Source organism: Neopsephotus bourkii, unplaced genomic scaffold (genome assembly GCF_033783945.1).
Source record: "Neopsephotus bourkii isolate Nb327-2 ecotype Australia unplaced genomic scaffold, CSIRO-AGI_Nbou_v1 NB_1632, whole genome shotgun sequence".
NCBI classification, from domain to species: Eukaryota; Metazoa; Chordata; class Aves; order Psittaciformes; family Psittacidae; genus Neopsephotus; species Neopsephotus bourkii.
In genome coordinates this window covers 777,167-792,390 of record NW_026902107.1, presented here as the reverse complement: position 1 = coordinate 792,390, position 15,224 = coordinate 777,167, and the positions used below count along the sequence as shown (strand labels likewise).

At 51.4% G+C, this 15,224-nt stretch overlaps 2 protein-coding genes across 5 annotated transcripts; one reads left to right on the top strand and one right to left on the bottom strand.

The window, feature by feature from the left end:
• Positions 1–1,272: 1,272 nt before the first annotated feature.
• On the top strand, positions 1,273–3,524 carry LOC133223204 (uncharacterized). Its single transcript, XM_061373704.1, has 2 exons — positions 1,273–1,429; positions 2,644–3,524. The coding sequence occupies exons 1-2, from the start codon at positions 1,390–1,392 to the stop codon at positions 3,483–3,485; spliced, it is 882 nt and encodes a 293-aa protein (XP_061229688.1). The 5' UTR covers positions 1,273–1,389; the 3' UTR covers positions 3,486–3,524.
• A 1,243-nt stretch (positions 3,525–4,767) lies between these two features.
• On the bottom strand, positions 4,768–14,812 carry MTFR1L (mitochondrial fission regulator 1 like). Of its 4 annotated transcripts, none has more exons than XM_061373624.1 (7): positions 14,706–14,812; positions 14,512–14,612; positions 13,720–13,824; positions 12,995–13,104; positions 11,978–12,189; positions 8,710–9,022; positions 4,768–5,804 (listed from the first exon to the last, which is right to left on the bottom strand). In XM_061373624.1, exons 2-7 carry the CDS (start codon positions 14,524–14,526, stop codon positions 5,696–5,698), a joined length of 864 nt encoding a protein of 287 aa, XP_061229608.1. In that variant the 5' UTR covers positions 14,527–14,612; positions 14,706–14,812; the 3' UTR covers positions 4,768–5,695. The 4 variants fall into 4 exon arrangements, with proteins under 4 accessions (XP_061229608.1, XP_061229609.1, XP_061229606.1 ...); XM_061373625.1 differs by having other exon boundaries at positions 4,768–5,801; XM_061373622.1 differs by lacking the exon at positions 14,512–14,612 and having other exon boundaries at positions 14,706–14,747.
• Positions 14,813–15,224: the final 412 nt, after the last annotated feature.

The following is a 15,224-nucleotide window of genomic DNA, read 5'->3' as shown; positions in this document are numbered from 1 at the left end:
CACCCAAGGCTCTGTCCAACCTGGCCTTGAACACTGCCAGGGATGGAGCATTCACAGCTTCCCTGGGCAACCCATTCCAGTGCCTCACCACCCTTACAGTAAAGAACCTCTTCCTTATATCCAATCTAAACTTCCCCTGTTTCAGTTTGAACCTGTTACCCCTTGTCCTGTCACTACAGTCCCTAATGAAGAGTCCATCCCCAGTATCCTTGTAGCCCCCTTCAGACACTGGAAGCTGCTCTGAGGTCTCCAAGCAGCTTCTCTTCTCCAGGCTGAACAGCCCCAACTTTCTCAGCCTGGCTCCATACAGGAGGTGCCCCAGCCCCTGAGCATCCTCGTGGCCTCCTCTGGATTTGTTCCAACAGCTCCATGTCCTTTTTATAAATACAATAATCTTATGCTAGATATGGCATATTTTATATCTATATAATCTTATGAATGCAATAACCTTGGCGCTGCCGCCCTGTCACAGCGGTGCACTGATGCCAAAGCAAAAGGTGAGGAGATGCCTCCATTGCTGCTGTTGGCAGTGGTGGGATCCTGCCCACAGGAGCAGGCCACAGACAAGGGAGCGGGTTTATTTGTCACCGGTTCAGGCCCCTTTCTACGGCTCTGGGCGTTGTACGGAGCTCCCGTGCCCCCAGGGCCCTGTAAAGAGCGGGCCGAACGCCCGGTACCTCAGCTGAGCCCGGGCCCGCCTCCGCTTTTTATAGGGCACGGCCGGGGGTGGGCGGGGCTCCACCTGCCGCTCATCCCACCCCGCTGCTCTGATTGGTCAGTGTCCAAGACGAGCGTGCGCGGTGGCGGGAGCAGGGGGCGGTCCCGCGCAGGGACGCTGGGGGCTCGGGCATGAAGCGCGGGAGCGGTGCGGCCGCCCCGGCTGGGGGCTGCGATGTGTGGCTGGACACGGGCGGGCTGAAGCGCGGCGGGGAGCAGGTGCGGCCCGGCCCGGCCCGACGGGGGGCACCGGGTCCTGGAGGGAGAGGCCGGTCGGGGGGTGCGGGCGCGGTGCGGGCGGCGGAGCGCGGTGGGAGCGGGCTAAGACTGCGGTGCTGAGCATCCTGCTTGAACGGGCTGCGGCCGCGGTGCTGAGCGTCCTGCTTGAACGGGCTGTGGCCGTGATACTGAGCACCCTGCTCCGTGAGCCTCCTGGGGCTTGGGCGAGGTGACCCCACGGGCCCCTTCCCGCAGGAAGAGCTGAAGCGTTTAGCAAAGGTGGGAATTGCGCCGCAGCGCTGGAGGAGAGGAGGAGCTGGTTCCAACAGCGCGCGTTCACCTGGTCCTTTGCTCACTCAGCCCCTCGGAGCCAACCCCGCAGCACCTCTGCGGGTCCTGGGAAGGAGATGCTGCTCCGCTGCTTCCACACAGAGCAGAGACTCTCGGCCGCACATGAAGCAGACCAGGATCTCGTCCTTCTTCAGCAGAACAGGTACCTGTGTGTGCCCCTTGGGCTGTAGTGGGAATCCCTCTGCGCTGTGCCCTCGGCAGCTTGGCTGGGCATCAAAGTGCATTTTGTGGCAAGGACAGCAAAGGTTAAAGGGTTGCATTCCCCAGAGGGTTTTATTGCGATGGTTGAGATGAATGCAGGCACCTTTTCCAGTGTTAGGTTAAAGCGTAGGTGAGAGCAGTCACAGCCAGGCTTCACTGGGGAGCAGCCTCAGCGCTAAGGACAGCCCCAGGCTTGGCTCCCAACACCGGAGTTCTCATTGGAGCGTTGGGAAGGTTGATTGAAGCCCAGCACTGACATGTATCCAGGTGAAAGCGTTCCCTTCTGGGTTCCTGATGGCATCACGTGAAGGATGCTCCAGCTTGGGCTGAGGTGGGGTTCATGCCAGGTTTGTTCCAAACAACAGCAGCCCTAAACTGCTGGTTAAGTGCCCTTGGAAGAACGCTGCAGCTGGAGGTGAGTGAGGAAAGGGTTTATGAAGGGGTGGACAAAGCCTTTTCTGAAGAGCAGTGTTTAATCCTGGCTGAACCAGTGAAGGAATTGCAGGGGAACGGGAATATCCCTGCTCCTTCTGAACGTGTTGTGTGCTTTCCTCTCCCCTTTTTTGTTGGATTCCCTCAGTCCAGTGCATTTACTTACTCACTGTGTGCCTTTGGCTTCATCACAAGCTCCTGCCTGGTCTGTAGGAGTGGTTCTCTTCGTTGTGGGGTTTTTTTTGCTCATTGTTCTTTTGGCTTGTCCTGAAGTGGGAATGACCTCACTTATACTGAGAGATTTATCAGTATTTATACAGTGTATCTTGACAGATATACTGTATTAGACTTCATATGGAAGGGTTTCAGAAGGAAACATGGGACTTGGTACCTTCATCAGGCAGCAAAAGCTGTCAGAGTTTCACTGTGGAGTTCTGTGTTTTGGGGCTGTTCTGGTAACGCCTGAGCTGCGGCTTCTGAAGGGGATGTCAGGAGGGAGCTGCCTGCATGCAGAGGGGAGGGCCTGGAGCATCCCACCGTGGGGAAGGTGGCCGACTCCAGCTCCTCCAGTGGCTGAGGCTGCCGTTCACCTGCAGCAGCCCACAGGGAGGTGGTGGCAGCACCAGCCCAGCCTCCTGAGCTGAGCACCAAGGAATGGTAACGACTGGCTCTGAGCAGTGTGTGCGCCAGCTCGGATTTTACCTGATTCCTTCTTGTTTTCAGATGAAACAGACAAAGAAAACTGCAGGCCGCATCCTTCCATCCCGCATAAGGACTGGAAAGGAAAAGGTATTTCTATGGCTGCCTCCCCTGTGAAGATCTTGGCTTTGCCGCGGATGGAGGGAGCCCAACACCAACCACCCTTCCGAGGCAAGGAGGGGACAGCACCGGTTACAGCCCAGTGTTGTGCAGATCCTCTCACAGAGCCACAGGTGGAGGTCTCCAGTGGGGTAGGAGAGGGTCGCTGGTGCTCCAGCCCCGCACGCGGTTCAGAGGGCACCCAGCTCATCCCTCACACACACAAAGCCCAGTTGGTGGCTGGAGAAGCAGCTTCATCCAGCAGCAGCAGGGGATGCAAACCAGAGGGCCTGGAACCCCCTGAGGAGGCAAAGGCAGGACTTGACTTCCACTGGAGACTTGGTGCAGAGCAGAATAAGAAACCACAGCAAGGGAGCAGTGTTAATGCTTTAAGTGATTTCACTGAGAACAGAAACCCCGCTGTCATGAGCAGCAGGACCGAGGCTCCTGGCTTTCATCTGTCTCCACAGGGACCAGGTAGAGCGTGGCCCCTGCGAGAGCGCAGCCAGAACGCGGGTGCTGCTTCAGCTGAGGCAGGATGGGACAGTCCCCGCAGGGAGCTCTTCACCCAGGACTCGGAAGGGAACAGGGTGATCGCTCACTGGGAGGTCCCATCTCCATGCAGGCAGCTGCCCTGCTCTCCCTCCAAGGGCTGTTCCAGCAGTGCTGCAGGATGGAGCTGGAGCGAAGGGGAGCAGGAGCCGGAGCTGGGCTATGAGCTGCTGTTCACGCAGGATTCGGAGGGGGGCAGAGTGATCAAGCACTGACCCGAGCCCTCGAACGGGTTGGGCAGCCTCTGGAAAGCGTTTTGTGAGCACTGGGGAGGTGCACCCGCTGCTTCTCTATGTGTGGTAGGCAGCAGCGGCAGCAGCCCCGTGCATCAGGCAGGACCTCTCTGTGCACCGAGATTATGCTTTAATAAAGGTAGAGCTTTGAATCACTCTATGTGCAATGGTTTGAGTGTTTGACTCCTGGTTACAGCCCAGGTGCCTGAGGCAAGTTTCAAAGTGAAGCTGTGGCAAAGAGGAGGAATTGTCACGGTGCATTAGAGTGAACAGTCCCAATGCGGGGCTGGTTGCTCCTGTGCAGGTGGGATGCAGCTCGGTGCAGTGGGGCTGCCCTCCAGCTGTTGCTGTGGGGAGCAGTGAGTGCTTGGGCAATACAATGGGTCTGTGCTGGTGTAACTGCTTGTGGCAGTTGCCAGTCTCAGTAACAGCAGTGGAATGTCCTGTATGCACATCCTGTATGCTGCATGTTCAACATAAGCCCCTGCTTTTGGATGGGCTACCTTAGATGTTATCTCTTTTAAAATGCAGAGACCAGCTGCTCCAAAACCCCGGGGTCATGAGCAGCAGAGTCCATTTGTGAGCACCATCAGGCTGCAGAACAGCCTGCCCTGGCGGCAGCAGCAGCCACCTTTTGTTCTTTCTTTTTAAATGTCAGGTATGTCCTCCTTTACCACTGCAAATGGCACCTTTTGAGACAGCTTCACTCTCCCATTGGGCCAGATTAATGTACAATAATTACAATGTACAATAGAGCAAACTAGAGTTGTGCCATAGCTCAGAAGTGAATTGTGCTGATACACTTGTATATCCAGTCTGCACATGCAGCAGGCTCCTAGGAACCAGGAACTCTTTGTTACAGGTCCATCTTATCCACGGGCAGGTGTATTGCCATCAAATCCTTATACTGGGACAGGGAGAAGGGTCACATCATCCGCTGGCTCTTGGCCCCATCTGAGGGGTAGGAGCTGTATCAGCTCCCTAAGAAGCCAATGAAGTCTTACCTGCTACCCCTGCTCCCGCTGGCCAGAGGAGGTACAGGCCTCTTTTGCTTTTAAGGTGGGGATGAGGAGTTAATTGTTCCAGGGCTGAGGGCTGGTGCATTAACAAAGGCTTTGGCATCTGAGTGTGCTCATCTCCAGCACCACCAGCCAGGGCCTGGGCCACAGCAGCTGAACTGTCACTCCCCAGCCTGCCCAAGATACAAACGCCCCCACTGACATGACATGTTTGGACACGTGCATAACAATAGCAAGGACAGCCATTGTCTTATTAAGGCTCCATTTTATATAAAGGAAAAAAACCCAACATCCTTTAAATACAGCCATGAGAACACTGCAGAGGTGTAGCTGAAGGAAAGCTCTTCAGTCAGTGAGAAGTGTAGCCACAGGCAATGCCAAGCTCCTTCGTCCCCTTCCTCAGTGACAGCTCTTGTGGCGGGTGCTTGGTTCTTAGCAATAAATAGACCTTCTGAGTGCTAAATAAAGTACATTATCTGAATACAAGGACTAGTAATGAAACATTGACTTACTGGCAAGAAATGAAGGCCATTCTGTCATGCAGTTGTGGGGTAACTTACTTGGAAATACCCAGGGCAGCCTAAAACCACCCCGTGGCCCTTCGGTGGGACCGGCTGATTTGATCACTGCCCATGGGTTCATCCTGCCATGGGGCAGACACAGGTACCCGGAGGACAACTTCTGCTGCTGTCATTTAACCACCTCCTAAACACTGAAGGCCTGGAAGCGCTGGGTAGCTTATTCTCAGTAGCTCTGTACCATGCTCAGGACAAGCGACAGAACGGGCTCTTTGCCATTCCTTTATACTGGAAATGGTAACTGGTCACACTGGGACGAGGCCGGTACAAGCTAATGCTTAATGTGAACCTAAGGAAAACTGTAGGTGGGAAGAACATCATCCAGCAGCACGTGTTTCACTCTAGAAGATCCTCAGCAATAATCAACATCAAAATACAGGTGGAAAAGAATTTCCATCTTCTTAAAAAGGTTTGTCTTAAATGTAATAATACATGGAAAACACACCAAATCCAAAGGGTCTTTCCTAAGTCAGGGTCCAGTGCAGAAACCATTTCTCATTGACAAAAGAGGCAAAAGGCTCCATCCTTAGGAAGGCAGCTACTGTGGAAAACACTGTGGGAGCAGTAACGCTTGCAGAGTTTAATGCCAGGAGCATCACTTCTCCTTCAGGGCCAGATCTTCATCCTTGAGGGCAAATTTTCTTCTCAGAACTTCTGCAATGAGAACCGCCGGGTCCTCCTCCTTCAGCGACATTCGGTTTCTGCTTGGAAGACAAAAGCACAACGTGTCAGCCAAGAGAAGTGCCAGCCCGATGCTTTACAGCTCTGGCTTGAGAGTCTTAAAGTATCTTTCTGCAGCCTTTGTCATGGGTTTAAACTGAAACTGGGGAAGGTTCAGGTTAGATCTCAGGCAGAAGCTCTTCCCTGTGAGGGTGCTGAGGCACTGGCACAGGGTGCCCAGAGAAGCTGTGGCTGCCCCATCCCTGGCAGTGCTCAAGGCCAGGCTGCAGAGAGCCTTGGGAGACATGGTCTAGTGTGAGGCATCCCTGCCAGTGGCAGGGGGTTGGAACTGGATGCTCATAAGGTCCTTTCCAACCCAAACCATTCTACGTTAGCTTTTGTCCAAGCGGAGGAGACCCAAAAAGCATTTCAAACTTAAAAGCAGTCACCTTAGAAAACCTGGAGCTCATTCTGTGGATCAAAAGCTCAGCACTGAAACTCTTTATAATTTTTATTCAACTGTGTTAATAACAAGTAAATGAAATAGAACTTCATTAATTATTCACAGCAACATATCCTCAACAGGAATCTGCAAGTGGTGGTGGAGGTAAAGTCCTGGAAGGATTTTTTCTTTTTCAGGAATTTTGCTACACAATGGCTAGGTGCTCTCCTAATTAAAGATGGGTATTTACATGTATTTTAAAGGAGAACTGGTGCACATTTCCCTTTGCTTAGCTACTATACGTGTTTTCCTGTAGTGTTCTGTTACCAAAGCATCTTGCTTCTTTCAACAAGATGCTGAAAGATGTGAAACATGCACAGTTCTGCAAATGCTTCTCACTCATTCCTGAAGCTTCCAGGGTTGTGTTTAAGTACCTAAATAGGAGCATCAGGGAAGCCTGTGTACTTATCTCATTAAGTATCATTTGGTACTTTCACCTACTTAAAAGCATCACACACCCTTTAAGTGCTACAAGTGCTACATGAGCAGAACTGCACATCACAGAGTGAGCACAGGGCTGCTCACACCTCAGCATCAGCTCCAGGGAATGGGGTCTAGGAATTAATGCTCATCAAGTGATGAACATCAGGGATTTAGGATTTATTTAAGGTAATTTTCCAGCTACCTGTGATTTGTCAGCTTTCCTTAAGCAACAAAATGTCACTGTTGCATGCAGGAAGCAAGTTAGAGGCTGAGGTGGAGAAGCAGCTGAGGGGACAAGTTCTGCTCCAGCAGGAACAGTCTCCAACTCTTGTGTTGAGGTGTTCCTAAGGCAGCTGCAGCAGCATGACCCAGCTCAGGCTCACTGGTCTGTCACAAGAGGAGAAGGACCCTTTTGTCCCCTCTGTGCCCAACGAGGAGGGATCTGGCTGCTTCCTCCTCCCCCAGGTATCCCCCAGACCTAACTCGTTGCTCTCCCCCATGTCCTGTGATGCTAAAAAGCATCAACCCTGCTGCTGAAGCCTTTCTTCAAGCACAAGCCTCCCACTCATCCACACAGCTGCTCCCCCTGGGTAACAGCAAAGGCAGACACTCCACCATTATTAGTTTTCATGCACTCTGTTGAGGAAATTAAAGTAAAACTGTGACCCATTATACCACAATGTTCCCTGTCACCCACGGGCTGCTTTTATCAGCCTCCCCCCATCACCTCCCTGCCCACAGGTAAGAAATGTCTTTCCCCACCATGATCTGGATCTGTGCAAGGGGGGTTTTGCCCCTGAATAACGCACACTTCCCTGTTCACCTGGCACAGACAGCAGCAGTTTTCTCACCCGCAAAGTCTGCCTCCAGAGCAGGCTGACACACGGGCTGCACTAACTGCAACACTGAGAATCACGTTGTTCCCTGAGCATCTCAGCCCTAGAGGTACACACGTTTAAACTGAAACCATTCCATGGCACAGCATGAAGCATCTGCAAGCTCCTCGAGTTCCCAGAGCCCAGGGATGCCCGTTAGAATGGTGGTTACAGGCTCACAGCAAAGGTGAAACATCACCCTAGCCCCTGACCCCCCCACATCAGGATTTTGCTTGAGATTCTCTCTCTCTCTTTGCCTAAGAATTCAAAGTCATTTTTGGATGACCAAAGCACTGCTTTGCAACAGACAGGGAGAAGGAAGAGGAGCAACACATCTGTGGTCCATGAGTCCTACTCACCCCCAGGAGAGACTACAGGCATTTATATAAAGTGAGTGAGTGTTCGAGCTTCAAGTAATCTTTAACACCTAGGAAAGCTGAACACATTTCCCTCCTTTGACTACATCATTTTATTTCAGTGCTGAGAATTTAATTTCTTTTGAACTGAATTAAGCAAAGAAATCCTGGCATCACACAATGCAGAAACGTGACACGACCTAATGGTTGGATTCAGGCTGGAAAATGGAACTGAACTTCCTCACTGTGATCTCACACTAAAGCAAAAGCAGCAGAGCTGATGTGAAAGCTGTTCTATCAGCTGGGCAGAACCTTGCATCATCATGAGACAAGCAAAACCCTGCCCAAAGCTCAAAGCTGGGCCAGATCAAAAGCTGAGAAGCTCCATGTGTTAATTCCTGTATGTGATAAAAAGCTGCTGAGCTTCCAGGGAAGCTAACCAGGCCTCCAGGATGCTGTAAGCACCAGACCCTGGAAGCACTGCAAGCAAAGCAGGCTGCTGATCCACATGGGCCTCCTTTAGTGTAGGTAAACAAGCTGGAACAGGCAAACATTGTGCTCATTGGTGCAGGTTCCCCTCCACTGCTTTCTATCCAGGCAGATAAAGCCACCATTAAAGATCCCCAAACCCAGATACACGCTACCACATTCTGCTATAAAGAAGAATTTCCCCACTGTGACTCACAGAGCAGCACCAAGGAGCAGGGAATGCAGCATCCAGCCTCTGAAGTGATTGGACAGGCAGGAAGAAAAGGAAAGAAGATAAAATCATGGGTGTTCAGGAAGCACTTACAAGTCTTTGCTTTGTTTCATCCTATGAATGTCTTTGAGGATGCCCATCATGTCTGCGAAACTGCTGGCCTTGGACAGAGACACAGAATCCTCCTCATCGGGATCCTTTGGCTCTGCTTTGTAGCACTCGGAGGCTGTGGAGCAGAGCAGGGACACGGACGGGAGCTCGGGGCTCTCCAGCTCTGCCTCCTCCTCCGTGATGTCACTAATGACAAAGGAGGTTGTAGACTGGAAAGAGGGTCCGAAACAAGGTAAAGGAGAAGACGCATTTGAACTTCCTGGAGACAGCAAATCTGGTGTGAATGAAGCAGAAGCTGAAAGAGAAAACAATACAGGTGAATAGATCAACTCACAACAAACAAAACACAAACCAAGAGGCATCATCAGCCAAGATATGAGAGAACAAAGTCATCCTATTCTCTGATCCCCTCCATGCCGACTCTGCTTCCTACACCATCACATTCCAACGCAAGACCTCCAGTACCTTTCATCTCACCACCCCCCTCATGTATCTCTATTCCTGTCATGCCCACCAGCAGATCACTCCTCCAGTTCCCCCACTGCACCCCATCCCTGCTGCCAGGCCATGCTAATTCGTAATGGTTTTACAGGTAAGGAACAGAGATGGAGCTGCTGCTCCGGGTCCCAGCGGGAGCCTGCAGCAGAACGCAGGTCTCAGTTGCTTTTAACTTTTCTCCTGCTTTTCTTCAGCACCATGAGAACTTCTAGCCTTGCTGTTCCTTTCACACTCCTTCCCCCCATAACCATCCCACCTGGTGAGAATGCAGAGCTGGTTCAGGACCTCCAGCATTTTACACTAGACAGTCACAGTGATTCACTCGGTCACTGCAGGCATTTTGACCTGTTTTGCTTTCCATCACCATCTGTGCAATGAGAATAGTATCCCCCTGGTTTTGCAGGGAAGACAGGATTGATTTGCTCACACTTTAAAACACAGTGGAGGGATCAACAGCTGTGTAAATTCCAAGTGCTAAGTGAAAACGAGTTCAGTATTTCCAGTGTAAAACATTAAGGGAAAACAACCAAACCCTCAGAAATGCATTTAGTGTACATCTCTGTGAAAGACCCTTCCTGTACTGAAAACAAACTGCACCTTAAAGCACTAATGCCCTTGGCCTCAGAGCAAACCTGTAGATAGTTATCAATTTCCAGTGCAGGGGTTTCTGTAACAGTATATAACAAAGCAGATTGCACAGTATTTCTTCTTTGACATCAATCTTTCCAAAATAAGTCTGCTAAACAGTTATCTCCTTCATCAGATTACAAGACACAGCAGGGCTCTACATCACAGCTCCCTGTTACTGACTTAAAGGACATGAAGTCAATAGGAACTGTCTCAAATGCCAGCTGGTAACAGCCAGCCCCACTGCTGAGTGAAGAGGGAGAGAGAAAGGTATTAAATGATTAAATCATTTTTCTCCCATCTGGATCTCAAATTTCCCTCATTATTACTCTCCTTGAATTAAAACTGACTTTTCTAGCACACAGCAAGTGTAGAGGCTGACACAACACTCAGAAGGAAAACACAGAATTTCCCCTGTTCTTTATTCCAATTCAGCTGTTCCTCTGATCTTGCATAAAGAAAGAGAACACATGCAGCCTGTCTGCAAGGGACATCTGTGATGCCTTGTCTTATGCTTGCTCCCTGCAGAGCTGAGGGTAATGCATCTCCCTCATGCTCAGAGTGGCCTCAATCTCATGTGCCACTGTGCCAGTGGAGGCAAGTGGTGTGTCAGGATCCAGTGTCCTGTGAGAGGAGCAAAGATGATGAGAAACACCAGCACAAGGAGATGGTGCTCTCCATGTGTGCATACAACAACTACAAAAGTGCGATGAAGATCATCAGAAGCACCTCATCTCATCTACAACTCTGCACCACAACTAAATGCATCCCATGGGTTGTCGTGTGGTGGCCTAAGCATTTACATTACTGATGTCAAGTAGATTCTTGGAGTCTATTGACCAAAGTGAACAAAGCCCCAATCCGAATCTGCCACGTAGAAAGCAGCGTTTTAACTAAATCAAACACCACAACTCTATTTCCTGTTCAAATGCACTGAGGGGTCGCGGATAGCTGGGTTAAATATAAGCTGTCATTAAAGCTGCAAGCTGTAGATTGGGCTCCAACCATCAGGCAACCACCAGAGGTTTGGTCTCTGCACGCTGCACAGTGCAAAGCAGCCATCTGGGAATTAAAAACATCACTTGCTTTCAGATGGACGATAAGCAAGGTTTCATCAGCCACTATTACCCACCAGAAACAGGAATTCACCTGCCTGGTATCATTTCAAGCGTGGCAAAATCCCTGTTTGTTGTTGTTGGGTTGTTCTTTTGTTTCTTTGGGGTTTTTTAAGCAATGGGAAGAATTAGAGGAGCTCCTCCTCTGGGAAGCAACAACACAGCTGCTGCCTTGGTTATTGGCATGAGTGCTCTGCAGGGAAGAAATGCAGCTCTTTGGAAAAACTGTTCTCAAGGAGGACTAAATTCCTTTAGTTTGCAAAACTGTTCAGTAGTTTTTGAGTGGGGAGAGCAACATCTCTGCCTCTGAATACTTCATAAATGGATACCAAGGTGTTTATCTCATTCTAGTTTCCATACTCTGGACCGGCCACTGTAAAAGCAAAGACCTGTAGAACCACTTGGATGTGGATCTTACCAAATATCACTGTATTTTCAGAGCTGAGTATAGAGGAAAAACCATGAAAGGAAAAGAAGTAAAAAGCCTTTCTTCACAGCCAGCTTTATGGCTAAAACATGGCTTTTAACTGCACACAGTTTTACTGAAAGAAATACATCAACCAGCTCAGCTCTAAATAAACCAGCTTTTCCCCAAACACTTCTCTGCCACAGAAATGGCACTCCCACTTTCACACCAGAAACAAACACTGACATCTCCCTCGTACCCATATCAAGACATAACCCTCCTGCTCATGGCCAGCTTGGTGCTGGAATGGCAAGAATAAACCAAATGTTTTCATGAATTGAGGTACTCAAGATGCCTTGGCCTCCACAGCAAATGCAGTCACAAAGCAACAATTGTTCTATCTCACAAAACAAGCTAGAATCTTCCAATGAAACAGATGCAAACATCTAAACACAGAACCAGCGGAGAGCTGACACCAAAGGTGGCATCCCACCACCAGAATCCACAGCTCTGCTGGATGCAAGTCTGGTCAGCATGGGGAAATAACATGGTTCACTAAGTCAGCCCTTCTCATTCAACAAACCAAAGTGCATGATGTTCCTACCTGATTCCGCAGCGACTATTTTAGCTATCTGACTCCGAAGGTGACTCAGCTCATCCTGGAGCTCTGTTGTTCGGCTCAGTGCTGGTAAACCAGGTTTCTTCAAGGCGAGCAGCTTCTCCTCCTGCTTCCTCAGGTTGGGGACTGAAGCATTTCGCTGTATAACAGTGAAGGGACTCGGCTTCCACTTGTGCTTCAGCGGGCGAGTGTCGCTTCTACAGGACAAAACCCCATTGATCACTTACAAGGTCCAGATCCCTCCATGACAACAATGTGGCAAAGCTCTGCCTCCACCTCAGGACAGCAGAAGACTTCAACACAATGAATTACTGTGCCACTGTGCTCTATGTGCCACTGTATGTGCTCTCTGCGTTACAAGCAATGTGAAACCATAGGAAATTATAAGGAATACAGAAACCATGACACAAGATCTGCTGGGAGGATACAGGGACAAAAGTTGGGGCATGCTCACACAGTTTCAAGTCAGTTCTCTCCTGGTAGCTGTGTTTTCATGCCAGGCAGCGTGCTGGCTGCACGAGAGAACATCACTTACTGATTAACTTTACCTCTGACTTCAAAGTCTGTTTGTCTTTCACAAGATACCTGTTACTATTGCCCTGCTTTAAGTACAAAAGTTCACTTGACCAGAACCAAACTCCTGGGGCCAGAACATTTCAATCCCAGGAGAACTAAACTCTTCAATTTTCTAACCAGAAAGTTACCAACTTTCTAACCAGAAGCTAACATAGATTAAGGGGGCTGCTCTATGCAGCTCTACCAGTAGGTAAGACATGGCATGACACAGGCTCCTAGCACTGCCTACAGGAATTCCTCCCAGCATCCTTTGTCCAATTTGGTTTTTCTCCATCTCCACCATTGGGAAAACGTCTTTCAACAGGCACCACATCAGACCTTGAGAGGGATGGAAGTTGCAGTCATTTAATCAATGTCAGACCTATGCTGTGAGAAATAACCCACCATATAGAAGTAAGGACCAGCAGACACAAAGAGGAACCCAACCTGACTCTGGCGTATGTTTCCTCATCATCTGCTGCTATCCACACAATGTCTGCCAAGGTGGGGACTGGAGGGACATCATTTAAATAGAGCTCCGAGACATTAGGTAGAACCTAAAAAGAAGGAAGTTACATGAAGAAGATGGTGACCCTGTTTCCTAAAGCCACCCCAGATGTGCTGCACTGGTTGTCAGAGCCTCTCCTCTGTCCAGGCTGGCAGCTGCATGTGTTGATGTGTGACAGCAACACCATTTGGCTGAGGCAGACATCATCTGTTGGCTCCTGGGTGTGTGGTATGTTACCGTGCTCTCCAAGCCTGAGCTGCAAGGCAGCGAAGGGACACTTGATCCAGCTGAGCACGCTGCCAAGGCCCATGTGCAACACCGTGCCTCTACAAGTCCCAGCGCTGCCCTTGAGCTCAAACAGTGACGTGCTTCCAGAAACCCCTTTCTGTTTTGCAGCACAGGCCCAGAGGGCACGTGGCTGCTGGAGGTCACACAACAAAGCTCTGGTTCAGCAGCTCAATACTTGTGTCTCCTGCAGCTTGCTAACCCAGTCTGCAGACAGCACTTGAGCAGGCACCTTCTGCTGCCAACAACCACTTCACAAGAAGAGATTTAGAAAGAAATTAAGGAATCTGAGCATTCAAGATCCTGCAGCTCTACAGGCACGAGCAGCACCACACGACAGTGCCGTGTCCAGACCACCACATCCCTGATGAGTTCTTACCTCAAAGGTTGCTCTGGGACAGGGCTTTAAAGGGAGGTTTGACCCGATTCTCCTGACAACGCTGCGTGCTGAGCCATGGGGTTTGTTCTGCCAGATGGGGATCGTCTATAAGAACCCATGTGATAGAATTAATGTTTGAATTCACTTCTCCTTATTGAGATCTTGTCAAATTGGAAACTGTCCTGTAAAACGAGCTCGGGGCTCTGCTCTCTTATTTGTTCAGTGATGATCTGAATTGGGAACTTGGTAACAACCATGATCTTTATTCCACAAAACTCTGTTTCAGCTGAACACAAGTGAGAGCCAGGCAGTTCCTAAGGGGCAAGTTAAACACGGGAGGAGCATCCCAGAACTGACAACTAAAAGCAGTCAGTTACAGACACCAAACAGCAAACGAAAAGGGATCGGAAGAGAAACCCAGCGTCACGGGAGGGGCCCAGGGGCCAAACGAACTTAGGAAAGAGGCTTATTGAAAGGGACACCCTCACTTCCACATGCTCCTTAACAGCAGCAGCACTGTTGGGTGGCTGTTGACAGCAAAGTGACGAGTCTGCTCAATGCCTCTCCCAGCCGGGGCCCATGGGCACAGCCTTGAGGGGTGTTTTCAGACAGAGCGACCTGCGGGTTCTGCTGCACCGGGTTCGGGTGGTGAAGTTCCCCGTGCCAGGGTGACGGTGCAGCACAAGGCTCCGCACGGAGACAAACCGGGCTCCAACCCGGCTCCAGCGCTCGGTTCACCACCGAGGCCCCTCACTGCTGGAGCTGCGCAAACCGCGCCCGCCCTTCACTTACGGACTCCGCTGCCATCTCCGGCGCTGGCGGCGGCCGCGGGGCGGGCTCAGCGCTGGCTGCTGCGGGCCGGGCTCATCTTACCCCGCTCCCACCGGGTCTCACTGCAACACACAAGGGACTCGCTGCGGGCCGTGCCCCCCCCCTCACCCCGGGGACGGAGCCCGCCCCGCTCCCTCCCTCCCTCCCTCCGGTACCTGCGCTCCCGGCCCCTCCGCCGCCATCACCCGGAAGCAGAACCCACCCCTCACACTTCCGCCACCGCCCGCGCATGCACCGGGCCCCGAGGCGGGACCGGCGCCCCCCCCCCCTCCGGCGGAGCAAGGACTGGACTGCGGAGGCCGAGCTCGTGGGACGGGTTTAACGTGTGACAGCAGCTACAGCCGCGCCCGACCGGCACCGACCCGGCCGCTCCCACCGCCCCTGGCCGGCAAACATCGGCCCTGGCCCCGCCGCGGGTTTCAGGCCAGAGCGTCACCCAGCACAGCAGGGGCAGGGGCTCCTCGGCCGGTACCACCGGAACACGCACTCGGGTTACAGAGACAGGAAGCTCGGAGCTGGTCAGCGGCTCCTGCCCGGGCTCCCCTCGCCCTTCGGAGCCGCCGTAGCCCCCGGTTTGCCAAGCCCCGACAGGAACCATCCCGGGCTGTGCAGCCGCTGCTCCCTCCATCCCCTCCTGCACACAGACGGAGCAGAGCCTCCGTTCCCCGACAACA

What these genes read in the sequence shown, in the direction of transcription:
- LOC133223204 (XM_061373704.1), top strand. Translation starts at nt 1,390, where the DNA reads ATGAAGCAGACCAGGATCTCGTCCTTCTTCAGCAGAACAG. An exon ending in GTCCTTCTTCAGCAGAACAG is followed by an intron (nt 1,430 to 2,643) that starts GTACCTGTGTGT and finishes TCTTGTTTTCAG; the next exon opens with ATGAAACAGACAAAGAAAAC.
- MTFR1L (XM_061373622.1), bottom strand. Translation starts at nt 14,732, where the DNA reads ATGGCGGCGGAGGGGCCGGGAGCGCAG. An exon ending in GTCCCAGAGCAACCTTTGAG is followed by an intron (nt 13,105 to 13,719) that starts GTAAGAACTCAT and finishes CCTTCTTTTTAG; the next exon opens with GTTCTACCTAATGTCTCGGA. An exon ending in ATGAAACAAAGCAAAGACTT is followed by an intron (nt 5,805 to 8,709) that starts GTAAGTGCTTCC and finishes TTGTCTTCCAAG; the next exon opens with CAGAAACCGAATGTCGCTGA.